Source organism: Medicago sativa, chromosome 8 (genome assembly GCF_051527215.1).
Source record: "Medicago sativa cultivar Bolivia chromosome 8, Bolivia_mono, whole genome shotgun sequence".
Lineage (NCBI taxonomy): Eukaryota > Viridiplantae > Streptophyta > Magnoliopsida > Fabales > Fabaceae > Medicago > Medicago sativa.
This window is the reverse complement of record NC_140756.1, coordinates 32573878-32591667: the sequence shown is the minus strand read 5'-3', so window position 1 is coordinate 32591667 and position 17790 is coordinate 32573878. Positions and strand designations below refer to the sequence as shown.

General features: G+C 32.8%; 1 protein-coding gene and 2 long non-coding RNA genes across 5 annotated transcripts; 1 reads left to right on the top strand and 2 right to left on the bottom strand.

Annotated features, from left to right (window-relative positions):
- Window positions 1–2542: 2542 nt before the first annotated feature.
- On the bottom strand, window positions 2543–4005 carry LOC146898526 (putative UPF0481 protein At3g02645). The gene has a single exon (XM_085732931.1). It carries the CDS (start codon window positions 3816–3818, stop codon window positions 2724–2726), a length of 1095 nt encoding a protein of 364 aa, XP_085589057.1. The 5' UTR covers window positions 3819–4005; the 3' UTR covers window positions 2543–2723.
- Window positions 4006–5451: 1446 nt separating this feature from the next.
- Window positions 5452–9375, top strand: LOC146898524 (uncharacterized). 3 transcript variants are annotated; one of them, XR_015021584.1, is made up of 4 exons: window positions 5452–5783; window positions 6703–7103; window positions 7557–7742; window positions 8980–9293. It is a non-coding gene; the product is annotated as an uncharacterized LOC146898524 (long non-coding RNA). The 3 variants fall into 3 exon arrangements; XR_015021582.1 differs by having other exon boundaries at window positions 5479–5783; window positions 7059–7103; window positions 8980–9375; XR_015021583.1 differs by having other exon boundaries at window positions 5483–5783; window positions 6697–7103.
- On the bottom strand, window positions 6362–9178 carry LOC146898525 (uncharacterized). Its single transcript, XR_015021585.1, has 2 exons — window positions 9042–9178; window positions 6362–6686 (listed from the first exon to the last, which is right to left on the bottom strand). It is a non-coding gene; the product is annotated as an uncharacterized LOC146898525 (long non-coding RNA).
- Window positions 9376–17790: the final 8415 nt, after the last annotated feature.

Genomic DNA, 17790 nt, shown 5'->3' with positions numbered 1-17790 from the left:
TGCAGTACAATTTAATTCTTAAACTGAATCGCTTGTCAAATTCGTTTTTTTAAGAAGCAAAAATAAATTATATATACCGACAAAAGCAGGTTAACATTGTCAGCGTAAGATGTGTCAACAAAATGCAACCAAAGTTATAAGTCCACACAAAAAGGCACAACTAACAAATGCTTAGACAATCTAGAGGGCATGCAAGCCAATTGTGAATCCTAGCACATAAACATAAACAACATTAGCCACCTTCATCCATTAGCAGGAATGAATTTTTATTTTTTCAAGCAGTTGATGCATATTTGTCACCTTGTTTTGGAACAACCTGTTATTACGTTCTGACCACATAACCCAAAAACATAAGAGTCACAAAAGTTGCATAAATGATCTTCTTGTCGCTGACCCGCCTGTTAAAATAAATAAACTGCTGAAAATGATCATGAATATCAAGCGGATTAGCCCCAGATACCCCTATCCATCCACGAACAAGAGGCCACAACTCTCGGAAAATGGAACACAAAAGGAATAAGTGTTGCGCCGCTTCCACTTCTCCCCACCCAGTCACACATAGGCATGGCAATGGGGCGGGGTGGGGACGGGTTTTACCTTCCCCGTCCCCATACCCGATTCTCATATACATACCCGTTACCCTACCCATACCCAACGTGGATGAAAAATTGAATCCCATCCCCGTCCCCGACGGGTTCGGGTATCCCCGCTCCATCCCCGTCCCCGCATTGAATAATTTTTTTAATAAAAAATAGAAGTTTTTTGCATCCCCAAGAGCAACGTTGTAATACATTATCTAACAATACGCTCACTTTAATATTTGTTAGACGAAATGATTTAATTGATCCTTTAAATATCAATGGTAGTTTTATTAATATGACAATTATCAAATAAAATAACATGACATATCAACAAAAAATATTTTTTTACATTTGGGACGGGTTTGGGTATGGGTTCGGGGTGGGTACCTATATACCCGTTACCCGTCCCATACCCGTGTTTTGAAATCGGGGAAAACCCATACCCATACCCAAACCCAATCAAAACGGGGAAAACCCGTCAAATTGGGTTTGGTTCGGGCGGGTAACCGCGGGTATGGGTTTTGTTGCCATGCCTAGTCACACACATCTGAGTCTCATAAAAGATAATCCCGCAAGCCATCAGATTAGATTTGATAGACAACTTGTTGCGAAAAAGACGCCAAACAAAGATAAACACTTTTGTCGGGACTGTCAAATTCTATTTTGATTCTTGTTCCACGTGAAAAATGTTTTATCTGGATTTATGTCACGTTAAAGTCATATGAAATTTTTGTATTTAGGATAGGAATGCGAACAAACTATCATTTCTTATTCTCTTAGTTAACAGTGGTGGTCATTTCCCTATTTATTTATAACTCGGTTCCATTCCTTAATTTTCTAGCATCATCATCAAAGTTGGCAGGTAAAGATTTAAGAAGATGTTCAAAAAACTTATGAAAAAGGTGAGATACCTCTTGCATGCATTAACTTGAGACGTACAGAAAATCCATGACGCATCTTTATCCAATTTAACATCACTATTAATATTTTATTTTTTGAATTAATTTCATAGAACCTATAGCCTTTCGATTTTGAGATATAGCCTATTAATATTTCATTTTCATTCTTTTTTTTTAGAAACATTTTCATTCTTTTTATATTGGGTTAAATATGTTTTTGGTCCTTATAGATATATTAACTTTTTGTTTTAATTTCTCTAAAAAAATTCTTTCACTTTTAGTCCTCCAAAAAAAATGTCAGCTTCACTTTTGGTTTATCATTTTAAGTAAACTCATATGTAAAATTATATTTTGGATAAAATTTTGCAGAAAAGTTCATAATATTATAATAATCTCTCCTAGAAAAAATTAGATTTTTTTAACAAAAAATGAATTAAATATGAATTTTTATATTTTTTTGCAGTTAAAAAATCATTTTTAATTCATGTTTTGTTAAAAAAAAAACAAAGTGGAGGGATTTTAAAATATTATACACATTTTCCACAATTTCATTAAAAAATTCAAAGGTTACACATGAGTTGACTTAAAAATAAGGATCAAAAGTGGTGATTGAAAATTTTATAGGAACTAAAAGTCGAAAGAGAATTATAGAAGGACTAAAACGAAAAAATTGATATATCTATATCAACCAAAAATATATTAAACCCTTTTATCTAATCCGGTTTTTTTCACTTCTCATATCTAAGTGTGGCACAATAAACTGAACACCCTTAGATGCTTGGTAGAAGTCTTGATGCCTCCCCAAGACTCAATAGGTGCGACCCCTTCAACAATCATAGGAAGTCAAATTTTAGAGGTATAATAGTGTTGAATACATGTTAAGACTCTTCAACTGAAGAAATCTTGGATTTGAAACTTTCATGTAAAAATACCAAAGAATTTTGCTACAATTCCAACAATTATGGGTACCATACTTTCATGAGCCATCCTTTAATCATAGTGGCCTTACCTAACCATGATTTCAAATATTGAATATATTCAAAACAGTATGGATCACAATACTTTAGTTACATGAAACTTCAAATTTATATAAGACAGATTAAAAATAACACATCACAAAATACAACTGATATTTTCTAAAATATCAATGTCTCAACAATAACATTATCAATGTAAAACAATTTCTTTGCACTCTAATACTACGAAATTATTATATGAGCAGGTGACACACATACATATTTGTTTAATTGGAATCCTTCTTAGGATTTACGGTAAACCAGGTTTGGATGAAAGTAAGAACTAAAGCCAGTACTGCAGCTAAAAAGGCAATCGTAGCCCATGGTGTATTGAAATGAGTGTTGTAAGCTTGAGCCAACCATGTCTTCCATTTATTTTTGTAATGCTTTTCAATTTGAAACTTGATATGAATATATTTCTTGCTATAGGCTACTGCATTTGTGTATAAAGCGTTGCAATACACTTTTGTTGGCAAATCATCACCCAAATCATTGAAGAGCCTTGCCAATTCTTCATCACTTCCAAGAAAGTTTTGAAATACACCAGCTAATCTAAGTTCTTTTACATCCTCTGCATTGTCAATCAATGAATCCATGAAGGTAACGAAGGAGCAAAATTCATAGTTACAATGAACATCTGGACACATCTCATATGCTATTAAGTTTCGGAAAAAAGAAGATGTGATGTCATGGAACATAAAAATAGGAAGCCTTAGTTCTCCACTAAACCATTTAGACTTGAAGGAAATGTTACTCCAGTTCCACTTATCTGTCTTATTTGCTACCACTTGAATTCCTGCTGCCTTTAGATCCCTTATGCTCTTATAAGTATTCCAGTTAATATTATTTTCTTCCTCATGACTATCTTTTTGGTCTTGAATTGTATTTTCCCCCATCGGATTATGTTCACTTCCTTCAGATTGTGTTTCCATTTGGCCATGTTCTTCAATGTTGGAAATGTTTTTGTGTGACAAGAACATTAAACGAACAAAATCAAGTATATGAAAGGGCATAGGATCCAATTGGACCATTACCATTCCAAGTTGTTTGAATCTACACATTCGAGACCAATTGTGAATTAAAATTCCCAAATCAATACCCGTTTCTTCGCATAGAATCTCAAGCATTTTTATTGGAAGTTGATTCTCCAACAATAAAGTATCTCGAAACTTATGCATCAGTTGGTCAAACTTAAGGTTTAGGGCATCCGGGCATTGGTCATCAACATTTTTCATAAAGTGTAGCAAAGAACATCCATCCACAAATAATATCCAAGCAAGATCATTATCATTGTAGCCTTCAATTGCATCCTCAGTGAACATATTCTTCACATATTCAATATTATCTTCAATCTTTTTAAGCAAAAGCTTACATGCTTCATTAGCATCTTTATCAATTTTTTTGCCGTAATCAGCAACAAATATTGATGTCCATAGAAGCTTGTAATGCTCTCCTTCTTTCAGACTTTCATTCTTGTGATGAATAGGACCAAATGATATAATCTTTGGTGTACAACTAGTGTTTTTGCCCGTGCGACGCACGGGTGGAAAACGGTCGACATTTGACTGCACCTCGTCCACATTCTACATGACACATGATCACAAATTAATATTACGTGTATTATAGCCGACGACAGGCCACCTACTACACGACGTGCACATGACACGGACACAAAGCCTAGAACAATAAAACAAAAAATTTCTACCAAATATTCTTGCATCAATTCTCCTATTGCAAACATGTAATCCAACAATATTTTTTCTCTTACAACAGATTAACTTTTTTTTAATGACCTTTTTCCCTCATTATCCAAGTGTAATGAACAATAAAATCAACAAAAGCCTAGATGGTAGGAGACACCAAAAGTATTTGACCTATTGACCAACGACCTTGAATAGTAACAATAACGGTAACAGTAACGGTAACTGACACTTTACAAAATTTATTTTATAAATACTTCATCTTCATTCATAATTTTTACATCATTCTCAAAATATTTATCAATACTTTCAAAATGACAAAATATTTGTTTTTTATTTGCATCAATCTACCTGCCATTGTTCTGTTCCTCATTAGTATCATCAATATTGAAGAATTAAGAATATGTTACGTAGGAATAATTATATTTAACGTTTTCTCATTTTGAAGCTTAGCTTAGATTATTACCATTTGTTTTGATAGAGACATAACTTAAATCATTGTCATGGTTTTTGTAATTGTTGTTATTGAATAAGATGATATTTTTATGTTTGGTATTCATGATAAATTTTTTGTGTCAAAGTGGGATGCTAATTTGGTTTCCCCGATTCGTGTTGTGAATTTGTGATGAAAGACCTTGCAGGATAGCGAATGAAATTTCATTGGGTGTAATGATAGTTGTCTTGAAGTTATGTTTACATACTTATTTCGTATTATTTATTTTATGTCATTCAATATTTATGTTACGACGCAAGAAATACAAACAAATCACGTTTACCTTCGATTTCAAAAACGAAATCCAAAACATAAAAAAAAAACGTTCAAATTATTTAAAAAAGAGCACTACGTTAATATATGTGATGCACATGTGAAATTACTGTTGACCACAAACCACACGACGCTAACCCAAGAGAGGAACAAAAACTAAAGCCCTGAAAATTATAAATTTCTAGGGTAAGTTCTTGCACCTATACTTTTGGGATAACAATTTTTTATGACATTGCTCATATTTTCACAAACTAAAACTATGAAAGTTATAAATTTTTTGGACGAATTCTTACACCAATATATTTGAAGGTGAAGATATTTTGAAAATTAAATGAAATCAACTCTAGGTTTGAAATAATTTTAGTAATTAAGTTTAAATGAAAATTTAAACATATTACTATTTAAACATATTACTATTAACACCACCTTTTTTGGCATGCACCTCTACATGATGTAAGCTGAATTGGGCAGGCCCAACCTCCCCTCATCAAACCCGGCCACTCCTCTCCCACACTCATTTATGATTCAACGCTAAAATGGAGACATTGGAGAGCTCTCTCCCCTCACCGCCGCCGCCACCACCACCACCACCACCACCACCTTTTTCTCCCCCGAACCACCGCCGTAATCAGCCTTGTTTGGCCAAGCAAACCACTTTTTCTTCATCTGCTCAACCTTCTCTATCATTTTATCCGAACAGAATCACAAAAAGTGCATATCGAAAAATGGGTCATCTCTTGAAGTAGTTTTCCGAGTAACCTACGGTTGTTTCATCGATCGAACCTATGTACTTTCATTCATTACTTCTTCGCATCAAAAGGGTATCTAATTTTTTTTTTCATTTTTCTTTCAATAGACAGTTTTGCATGTCTTGTAATTTTTGATTTATTTATATTATCTTTTTGCAAAATCTTGTGTTCCATGTTTCTTCTTGACTTTTGAAAATTAATTAATTTACATTTTGTTTGTGTTAGATCTGATTACCAACTGATGTTTGCGATGTGTCTTTTTAATTGATTTGGTATCAGCATTGGGATTATCCCTTATGGAGGAAAAAAAATTTGTTTGGTCCCTCACTTGTTGAAACTAATGTATTTATTAATACTTATCAAATTGATATTATCATTGGACTGATAATGCTGGTGGAATGCCTCCAGAAATAATAATATTTTCTGCAAGAAACATTGTATTCATGGTCTTAGAAGTATATTGAATTTGGAAAAAACATAATACACAGAACCAGTATATTCAGAGAATCGATAGTACTTAATCATTAATATTAATCTTGAAATAAGTTAATGAAGTAGTAAATATTTTTCTAATCACAATGGACATGAAGTTTCGGTAGATGTTCTTGCCATGCCACGAGTTTTTTTTGACCTGGACAGTTTAAGTGAAGTACTTTCATAAGACAACAATCACATTGTGTTATTTTCAATTATTTTGAGCTAAAAATAAAATATTTACAAATATTGCCATCTAAATTGTCTTTTGTGAAACTTTTGTAACTCCTTTGAAACTATTGAAGCTAACTTGTGTAGTTTGGCTTTATATTGCTACCATTTATGTTATTGTAGATCATTTGAAAAAAAAAAGGAACTCCTTTGTACACTTGTAGCTACTATACGTGTGAATATGTTGTCGTGAGCTGTAATCTAGTGTAGCTCTATTTCATATTCACTCTTTCCTTTTATTTTTTTTCCCATCATCCCTTTTCCTTTGACCTGAAAATAGGTGCAGAGAATCTTTGTTACTGCGGAGAAATAAATCAAGAATAACAGCTCAATCGAGTCTTAAAAGGAGAGATTAATTGAAAAATAAAGATAAGTTGTTTGGTTATTTTTGTCTTGTTGTTTTCCCACTTTTTTAATGTTGTGAGAAACATTCACATAAAAATTATTAAGATTGAAGAAGAAAAGAAATGGAAATGCTACATGATTAGATATTCTGCTTGTTTGGTGATTGAAAGTGCATAGTTTGTGGTGATTGAAAGTGCTAACTTAATTCATCAATGTTTCTTCCAAATTTATTTCACCTTTTTAACAACTTCGTTATTAGGAAAAATTGCTGATGTTGCTGCCTTTTTTTTGATGTAGGGATGCCAGTGACTGAAATAAGCTCCATGTGGGTATGAAATTCAGGTATTTTTGTTGTGCATAATTTGTGTTATTGGGCAGTATGGTTAAGTCACATATACAACTTAGAAATTATAAAAAGAAAGAAAACTTTCAATAAAATAATTATGTTTTTAATAAAGCCTACAGATGGTGAATAGAGAAAGAAAACTTTCAATAAAATAATTCAGTTTTTAATAAAGCTTTCACTTGTCTCTTCATTAAGATGTTATGCCATAATCTTCATTAAGATGTTATACTATAAACTTGTCAATTTAGAGAAGATATATCCTTTGCTCTCATAATAAGGGCTATCTTATTATGATTATGTTTGGTTCAATGTAACTAACTATTAAGAAAAGCCTTTTCATATTATATTACATACGAATCAAGTCTTGTTGCGTTGAAATGAGTAGAAATGTGAAAATACATTCAGGCTTTTGTTAAAACACCTGTTAACAAACTAAATTATTTATGTAGGAATCTCAAAAGGGTCTAACTGGCACAACAAATTGGTATCTCTCTCTCAAATTCCAAATCAAACCAAAAGATGTAGAAAGGGCAGTTGACTTCAAGTTTTTTTTTTTCCTTTTCTGCTATAACTACTTGAGTTGAGAACTTCGTTTGATGAGAAATCTGAGAATTCTCTTGAACCTTAGCAAAGAGGTAACCCCTTTTTTATAGCTCTTATAATGGCCTGTGGTTGTATTAATCCTCGCTCCATATTCAAAATGATAAAACAGCTACACACTAACAAATATATACATGTATGTTTCTTTTATGGCTTTCACATGTGTGACTTTCATTGGATTTGTAGACACACTTTAACATACTTTTTATAATGTCACTTTAAAATAACTACTTGTTGCCAATCTATTGTTTTTCCAAATTAATATAATAATCTGCCAATAACCAGTTTATGATGCTTGTAGCTCCTAATTCAGTTTTATACATCTTTAAATTCTATATGTTGATTACTTTAAAATGGCGTTTGTGCTTTCAGCAATCACACTGTTAAAAAATTCAATTGTGTTAAAACTGAGAAGTTAGTTAAAAGCTATCCTATTCCAACAAAATGATACTCAAGTTTAATTAGCTTCTTTCCTTTTTTCTTGCAACAATTTTTATTGTTTATTTTATTTCATGTGATGTTGGTGTGTTAAGAGGGTTATAGGCTAAAGGTAATGCACTATCCTCACTATTCTGCATGTGCAGCGTATATTGAGAATAATTAACCTGTCATTTCCACTTTTAAATTTGAAAATAGTCAACTTGCTGCGTATATTGAAATTTTTAGTATTGTTTTCTTCTGTTTAAACTTGGTTGTGCTATGTTCGGATTAATGTTCTCTTTTTGTGGATGATAACTTTTGAGGTTAGAGAAGTTAAATATGATGAATACATACAATTAGGAGTATGAAAAAGTGAGTAATAGAAAAAGTGAATTAAGTGAGTAATAAGAGTAGTGCTATGGTAAACTCCATTCTCAAATCTGAAGAACATCCTCCTGTTTTATTTTGTTTGTGTGATTCAACCTTTTCTGGGATTCTGGTACATTGAGAAACTGTGAATGAAGGAGCTGCCAACTTTGCATTCACAAAACTCAGGAAAAGCCTTATAGAAATTAGATTGATATAGATTTTGAATATACAAAAGGTAGATGTCACCATGACGATTGTCACTTATGTTGCAGGAAAACAATGAACTTAGGTTAATAGTTACAATAACTTATACATGTGCATATATAAATTCAGATATAACTCATGCTGAGTAATTTTTGTTCTCTTTGAAGCAAAAAAGTAGTAAAAGATATCATGATTCATTTTGTGATTGACATTTATGAGTTTAGTATGAATGAAGTATTTTCAATAATTGTTTTCTTCTTTTTTTTTTTTTCTGGGCAGATTGCATACAAAAGAAAGGTTTGAAGGGAGGAAAGGATCAAGTAGAGATGAAAGAAACATACCTGTTAATTTTGGAATGGAATAGAGAAACTCACCACAATGCAGCTGAAACACCAATGCCTGTGACAAAGCTTCTAGTATTTATAGATTTTTTTTTAGAGGCTATATAAATTTTTTTCGTGCTAAAAGGTTGACAAAATGGGATAAAATCCCACAAAATCTGGAAAGTGTTTTACTTTGTGAGGCTACATTCACTTTTCCAGCTGTAAAGTGTCCTTACTTTGTAAGAGTTGTCCTTTTTATGTCTGCCAAAATTTCTTCCCCAGCAAGTAATAACCCACCAGAAATGTTGATCTACAGGAAAATTTGGCCAAAATTGGCTATTATCTTTTGTAAGATTTATTGATACTTATAAAATCTTTCATTTTGCCGCAAAATTATTGGAACCCTTTGGATCTTAGGAATCGAAATTCGATTATTTCGATCAAACCTTTCTTGTGCCTTTTTGAGTTGCGAAAGCCTTTTATCCATAGTAGATAACTTTTGAACAGTAGACAACTTTTTTATTGAGTAATAATAACTAAATTTCAAGCTCTTGCGGACAATTTGATATTCTCTTTCAAAATTATTTGAATTTGCCACATATATTTTATGTTGAATTTTAAGTATTCATCTTTATCTACAACAAAAATAAAGCAATTTAATATATTAGTAAAATAAAGATCAGATTTAACCTGAAAAAAGAAACATACATACATACATATATATATATGGGGTTTGCTACAATAGACCCACTCATTTTCATGAAGGTCTATTTTAGCAAGGAGCACCTTTTCACTTGGACAAAAATACCCATGTTTTTGTTTTTTGAACCAATTAAAATTAAAGGACACAAATGTAATTGTCAATTTTTCTTTTTATTTTCTATTTTTCTTACTGTTCTTTGGTATCTCGTATCTAGCGCTTTTTCTGAGTTTTTGTCATCCCTCTTCCCTCATCAATCACTTTCTCTGTGTTCTAGTTTTCTAATCTGCAATCTCTCTTCTCTTGAAATCTTATGAGGTTTCAATTTCTTTTTTCCAATTATGTTTTCGATTTTAGTTTTACACAGAAAAGGAACTGATGAAACCCTATATCCCAAAATAGGATCCTAGTTTCAGTCGCCGCCGTGGGCTGTTGCGGCTCCGCCACCCATTTCAGTTGCGCGTGTTGCCTTCCTTAACATCAACAAGGCGATATTTTTTTGTTAGTTTTTGGAAGCAATTCTAAATTTTGGAACAATATCGTGATTTAGAATCTGCAGATGACAATTACATTTGTGTCCTTTAATTTTAATTGGTTCAAAAAACAAAAACATGGGTATTTTTGTCCAAGTGAAAAGGTGCTCCTTGCTAAAATAGACCTTCATGAAAATGAGTGGGTCTATTGTAGCAAACCCCATATTTAATATACTTACAAAAAAAAGGTCATGTTGAACTTGAAAAAGAAATTCTACAACAGCTAACACATCCCGCTTTCCACTTAAGTTTGGGCCACGCTAGAGATCTTGATACTTTATTATAACTTTTTTCACTTAAGTTTGGGCCACGCTAGAGATCTTGATACTTTATTATAACTTTTTTCAAAATATTTTATATATATATATATATATATATAGGGTTATGTTACAAGACACCTTCATAAAAAGTAGTGTGGTGTCTTTTATCAAGTCACACCTCAAGGTGTGATTTTCACTTTTTTAGTTATAACTTTGATAAAAGACACCTTCATAAAAAGTAGTTGGTGTCTTTTAACAAATGCTCATAGAGTAACTTGATAAAAGACACCTTCACAAAAGGTGTCTTCTATCATAACCCATATATATATATATATATATATATATATATATATATATATATATATTCAGAAGAAATAATATATACCTTAGTTGAGTGAAGGATGGATTGTCGATGCTAGAGAAGTTAAGTGAAAGAGTTGATTTGTTTTCAAGGTCACTAACTTAGAATATGTGTCGTGAAAGGTTTAAAATTGAGTTAAAGCATAGTGGGATTAGAAAATGACGTGAAGCCCACGGTCTCTGAACATTAGTAATTATTTTTGATGAATGAGTGAGGGATATACAATCTCTAGTGGGGCTGCGTATAAAAGGACCTTGTCAACGGATCAAGCTGAAGAGAGGAGCCTGAACTCGAACGTCAGACATCATGAAACCACTATCAAGGGAATTATTGCGCAAACCCGTGAAATTAGCCGAATGGAGGTTAAGCACTGTATGCCCCGTCATTTGGATAGAACATCCAATCAAAGCTTATTTTTGAAATTTTTATCTCTTTATCTTTCTACTTTTATTTATGTATTTATTAGTGTGGTTTAGACCCAAAAAATAATTGTACCAAACACTATAGTAGAGAATTTAGGGAACCCACAGTTGAGGGACAAAGTTAGTGCGATATGGTGGTTTTTGACTTAGAGTAAAGCAGACGCTGACGTAGGTGGTGCTCGCTTTCCGTATTAAACCGTATCCTCTTTTCCTTAAGCCATAGATAGGGATCTTGTTGTTCGCGACGAATATTCAAACTTTTCCTCGCCGAATCGACCTGATCGGTGAAGGAAGGGTGGATTTGAATGTTAAATTCATTTTTTTTCCTCTTTCCTTTTTAGGTTTTATACGGCTCATATGCGAGTGCACAAACAATTAGCAATTGACAAACCCTCACACATTTATGTATTTAAGCACCCCCTCGATGTTCTCAATGTGCTCGTCAAGTGGGGGTTCGAGTTTCCCTAATCCTTCTGGTGAAGGGCTCGTATGCTGCACAATCAGCATATGAGCAAGATGAGGATCGCGAGTGTTTGGATGTGTGCCTTCGTGAATGGTGTGATCTTGTTGATCTTCTTGCATATTCCTTCAGAGGATCTAGAGTTGGGCTCTTTCCCCTTCTTCTACACTGGGAAGCGGGAGAACAAACAACTAGCCTGAGGGCGGAAGACCTTCCACGTGTGTCCTTGGATGTCTCCATGATATACCTATTTTGATCGTCGATCACTTGTGTTTGTTGACATAGGGTCTGGATGATGTTGTTGAGCAAGGCGTTTGTAGAAGACGCGTTGTTCGTTCCTTCTTTTACTCGTGGATGATCGTACAATGGTGCCTTGCAAAGATGAATTACAAATTGTGGTATTTTTTGATGGGTCTCCTCCCTGAGGCTGTTAGTAGGGGACGAAGTCAAGGTTTGTTCGTTACGATGGACGTGACCGACCTCGCTCTGTAGTTGTGTGGTCACACCATCAACCATTTTTTAGTAAGATTTTTTTTTTTTGTAGTTTTGATATTTTGTGAGCGAAAAGATGAGGATAATTAGTTTCCCACAAACAGCGCCACTGATATTACCTAATAAGAGGACTAGTGTTTGGTGCAATAATTTATAACATTTGTAAGCTTGGACCAGGGGGCTTGTACCTGTAGACACTCTGACGCTCAAATCAGCATGTGAACAAGAAAATGGGTTAAATGTAGCAAAATATCATACCTTTGGGAACTATAAAAAGTCTCCTTATATAGTGAGGAAATGCATGTGGCATTGTTAATGACAAGAGTCGTTGCTCGACGGTTAAGGTTGCAAAAACTGTAACCGTCGAGTGTTGCGAAATGACAATCATGGAAAACATTATTATTTTGTCTGAATTGGCGCCCCCAAGTTGTTAAGAGCACCCCTCACGGGGAAGGGGTGTGAAGTGAATGATTCTTCCAATAATAAATTGCGCATGTTTTATTGCGCTGACGAGCATAAACCTTTTAGGAGAGTCTAGAACAAAATCATTTGAAGAAACACCATTATTCTTACTTAATTACTTAATTTTTTTAGATTAGTTTTTCCTTATGATACGACATCCACTCTTTTCACGAGACCAAAGAATAATTCACTTAATATTCAAAATATAAAGGTATTACAATTAAAATTAAAATAAAAACTATTTTCTGCAGTGGGTTTCTATATCTAATTTCTGGGGTGGAAGAACCATAAGCCCACGATCAAATAGACAAATAAAATTGAAGGGAGCTTCTGTTTGCTCGCCTTATAATTCTTAAAAATCACCATGTTCGAATTTATGTTATCTATCAGAAAACAAGAAAAGTAAATGCGGATAGATGTAGTTTTTAAGAAATATATGTAGGGGCTAAAATTATGTCTAAAATTGAGATCTACAAATTTGTTATTGCATATTAGCTTAGCTCAGTTGGTAGGGATATGACATATTATATGCAGGGGCTGGGGTTCGAACCCCGGACGCCCCACTTCTCCACGTATTATATGTGTGAGCTTTAGCCACTACTAGGCTACTTGACAAAAAAAAAATTTGTTATTGCATATAGTTAAGAGAAGTATTTTGTCAAATAGTTAAAACAAGTACTATCATGCAGAGAAAAAGAAACTAGGTTGAAATCGCATATATAAACACTTGAAGAACAAATAATAAAAATGGTAGAAACAAATACATTAGCTATAGTGTACCTTTACGATAGAGTCACTAAACTTCGACACTCCAACGCAGCAGTGAAATTACTAGTGCTAGGTAACAAAGGAAGAAATGCTGATAATGCAACAAAAGATATTCTATAAGTTTTTTTTTTTCTTTGATGAAAGGAGAGTTCTAAAGTTGTGAGGTCCAATAATTGCAAGTAAAATGGAAATGGAGAAAGATCTAGGGTGAAATCAGTTATATCGTTTCTGGGATTTAAATTTTTTATAGGGTGAAATCACTTATAAGTTTAGCAGGGACTAAAATTATAAGTAAATTTTTTTTTGTAGGGATTAAAAAAGCTATTAAAATTAAGTAAGGACTAAACTTAGAAGGTCGCCATTTTATAGGGACCAAAAACATATTTAACCCATAATAAAAATGAAAGAAACAAATACACTAGCTATAGTACCTTTACGATAGAGTCACTAAACTTCGCACTCCAAGGCAGCAGTGAAATTACTAGTGCTAGGTAACAAAGGAAGAAATGCTGATAATGCAACAAAAGATATTCTATAAGTTTTTTTTTTCTTTGATGAAAGGAGAGTTCTAAAGTTGTGAGGTCCAATAATTGCAAATAAAATGGAAATGGAGAAAGATCTAGGGTGAAATCAGTTATATCGTTTCTCGGATGTAAAACAAAGCATGAGATATACTTTAAAGTAAGATTCTTTTAGAGGATACTTTATAGTAGGATGAATAATGCAATGTCGGACAATACATTTATGAAATATTTATATTCATACCTATTTTCTAATCCACTCATTTTAGGTGGAGTGACAAGTGGCGTGCAAATATTCGTAACTGAATTAATAATCCACGTAAGGTATATGATTTTACTTTAGAAGAAATGCTACAAACGAGCAAATATTCGTAACTGATTTAATAATCCACGTAAGGTATATGATTTTACTTTAGAAGAAATGCTACGTACAAACGCTCACCTTTTTAATATTCTCTTTAACACTTACTCTCTTATTAGATGAAACTTATGTGAGTCCTACAACTTTATATGATATTTATGTCCACTATTGTAATACCCACAAAGATTACACCCAATAAAAAAGTAAGTGTTAGAGGGTAACATTTCTCTTATATTTCTATTTGCACGCCTTATGATTCTTAAAAATCACTATGATCGAATTTATCTATCAGAACACAAGAAAAGTATATTCGAAGAGATGTAGTTTTTAAGAAATATGTAGGGGTTAAAAGTATGTCTAAAATTGAGATCTACAAATTTGTTACTGCATATGGTTAAGAGAAGTATTGTCGTGTAGATAAAAAAAATGATAGAAACAATTACATTGACTTTAGTACCTTTACCATATAGTCGTTAAACTTCAACACTCCAAAGCAGAAGTGAAATACATTATAGTAAGATTTTTTATTTTTTGAGAGGGTACTTTATAATAAGATGAATAATGCAATGTTGGACAGTTGTATTTATGGAATGGAGATGTTTCTATTCATATTTATTTTCTGATCCACTTATTTGTACCTGATTTAATGATCCACTCATCGTAGGTGATTTAAAGTTGCATGATCGTTAAAAAGATCTTAAGATACCACCTCATATTTAGGCAACATTTAATTATGGTTGATTTTATTTTGGAGAAATCAAAGCTAAAACTAAAAATGTACAATTAAAAAGAAAATATTATCTTATGAATTGTGTATTTTTACTTTCTTTTTATTTTTAACATTGAAAAATAGTTCTTTTCAATATAAATTATTTGCTTTTTATATTTAATTCCTTAACAAATGTCTAGAGCTACTTGTTAGCATGATCTAAATTGATTTTGTTCATGTAACCAAAAAAATATATTTGATTTTGTTCTTTTCATTGATTCTAACTTGCCGCTAGGATTTGTACTTATACTATATATAAAGGAAAACATGATTTTGAAGTGACTCTTTCACTTTTAATTATATTAAATTAATTTATCTATAAGAATGTTATATTATTGATGTCATTTAAAAAGATGAGAATTTATACTAGTATGCTATATTGTTGGTGCAAAATATGAATGTGTAAAATACCTATATCTATAATTTCAATCAAAATTTTATAAAAAATTAATGTTCATAATTTATACGTATTAATGCAATGAAAAAGGTGGACATACAGCTCGCAAATTCGTGACGTTATGGTCGCTGCTATTGTTCACACGGTCTATTCTATTTGGCTGGCTCGAAATGCGGTAAGGTTTGATGCTACCACTGTGTCTTTTCATGCGACATTGGCCAAGGTTTCTTCCTTCATTACTATGTCGGGTAACATCTCCAACGGAAACTGTGTAGCTGCAGATGTTGCCATTTTGGATCAGTTCTTTATTTCTCCCACATACAGGCGGTTCAAAGATATTATCCCGGTCTTTTGGAAAGGCTCCTACCTTTCCTTGGGTTAAAGCTAACACAGATGGTTCGGTCAAGAATCATTTGGCGGCTTGCGGAGGTATTTTTCGTGATTATCGTGGCACTTTTTTAGGTGGCTTCGCAAGTAATATTGGTGGCGGTTCTGTGTATGATGCTGAAATTTTGGGACTCATCTTGACCATGGAATTTGCGATTGCTAATAATTGGACCCGTGTTTGGCTTGAAACGGATTCCTCTAGCGTGATAAAAGCTTTTCATAAGCCTTCTCTCGTTCCTATTTGTCTTCGTAACCGCTGGCATAATTGTACTCACAAAGGCTTGATTTTAATTTGTTCTCATATTTTCCGTGAGGGAAATTCTTGTGCGGACGGGCTAGCAGCCATGGGTCATGACACTACTGATACATCATGGTTTACCATTTTGCCACCTCATTTGTTGGCGGATTTTGCTAGGGACAGGAATGGTCTCCCGAATTATCGATTTCCTTAGCTTTCTTTTCCTTTTTTTTTTTAGCCTTTGCTTTTTCTTTTCTTTAGAGGGTTTTGGCCTAGCCCCCCCCCCCCCCCCTGTAATTTTTTTCCCCTTTTTTTGTTAATAATATTACTTATTAGGAAGGCGGTAGAGGATGGGAGTGTCTGTTAGGTGCCAACCTAGTTGGGATGTTTGAGGCGCTCCCGGATACCCAACCTTCCTCTTGGCCTTATCAAAAAAAAAAAAAAAAAGGTGGACATACAAATACAAATGGCTATTTAAACGCTATTTTTTTATAATTATTTTACTCAAATGGTAAAACAGTTTAAATAACCTTGTACCAAAATAAAATAAAATTGAAGTAGCCCTTAAACCACTCACACTTTTATATTAAAATTTTCACTCAATTCTGCTTCGAATTCAAACGCAACTTATTTCATGTGTTCATCATTTTTTTTTTTTGACCATTTTCGTTAAAAAAATTAATATTTGTTTTATTTTAGTTAAAAAAAAGCTCATTGGTCATTTTTCATATATTTAAGAATAAATTATGAAATTGAAACCCTAGATTGTAAGTGTCTGACAATTTGAGACCTCATATTCCCAAAATAATAAATTTCTCCCTGAAAATGAATTGTTATGGGATTTATGTCAGTTAAATGACATTTTGACTTGTCTTCGTTGATGACACATCATATGGAGCATTGTGACAATATTTCTACAATTAATTTCTACATGATTGATTTGTAAATTTCATGGAGTAGTTTACCATTATAAGTATGAAAATTAAGGAGCATTTTGCCTTTTAAGTAATTTAAATTTATGGAATATTTGCATAATTTTTTTAAACTTTTGCAGGAAATGAAGTATGAATTTGGAATCATGCCACCACCTATCAGACTAAACATATGATAAAGTAGACCATTCTTGTGATTATTATCCAAATCAACAAGTGTGTTTTACATTGTTATAACAGTAGTCATATGATCATAATCATAACCAAAAATATAAAACAGGTCATAATCAAAATATATCATCTTAAAAAAGAGTTTTACTATCCTCCATTTACTTTATTTATTTTTTCATATAGTTATGAGAGAGAACTCTTTCGTAAATGAAAAATAAATAGAAGAAAGCCAAACTCCAAAAAAAAATTATAAGATTGTCACGATGTTGGGTGTAAATATTTGAATCTTGAGATGTTAGCCAGAGCTGGAATGAATAATGTCAATTATGGTCGATGTGCTTGTGATCACTTTGATCCCTAATATGAAAATGGAACTTTTATTGAATGTGACGGTGGCCAGGGCTGCTATGACATGAAAATGAAACTTTAACATGTTAGTCACCTTTAACATGCATTAAGAATCCAATGCTTTTTAGTCATAGTTTTAAAACTCGGTTCGGTCATCGATTCGGCAAGGGTGTTGGGTCACCGAG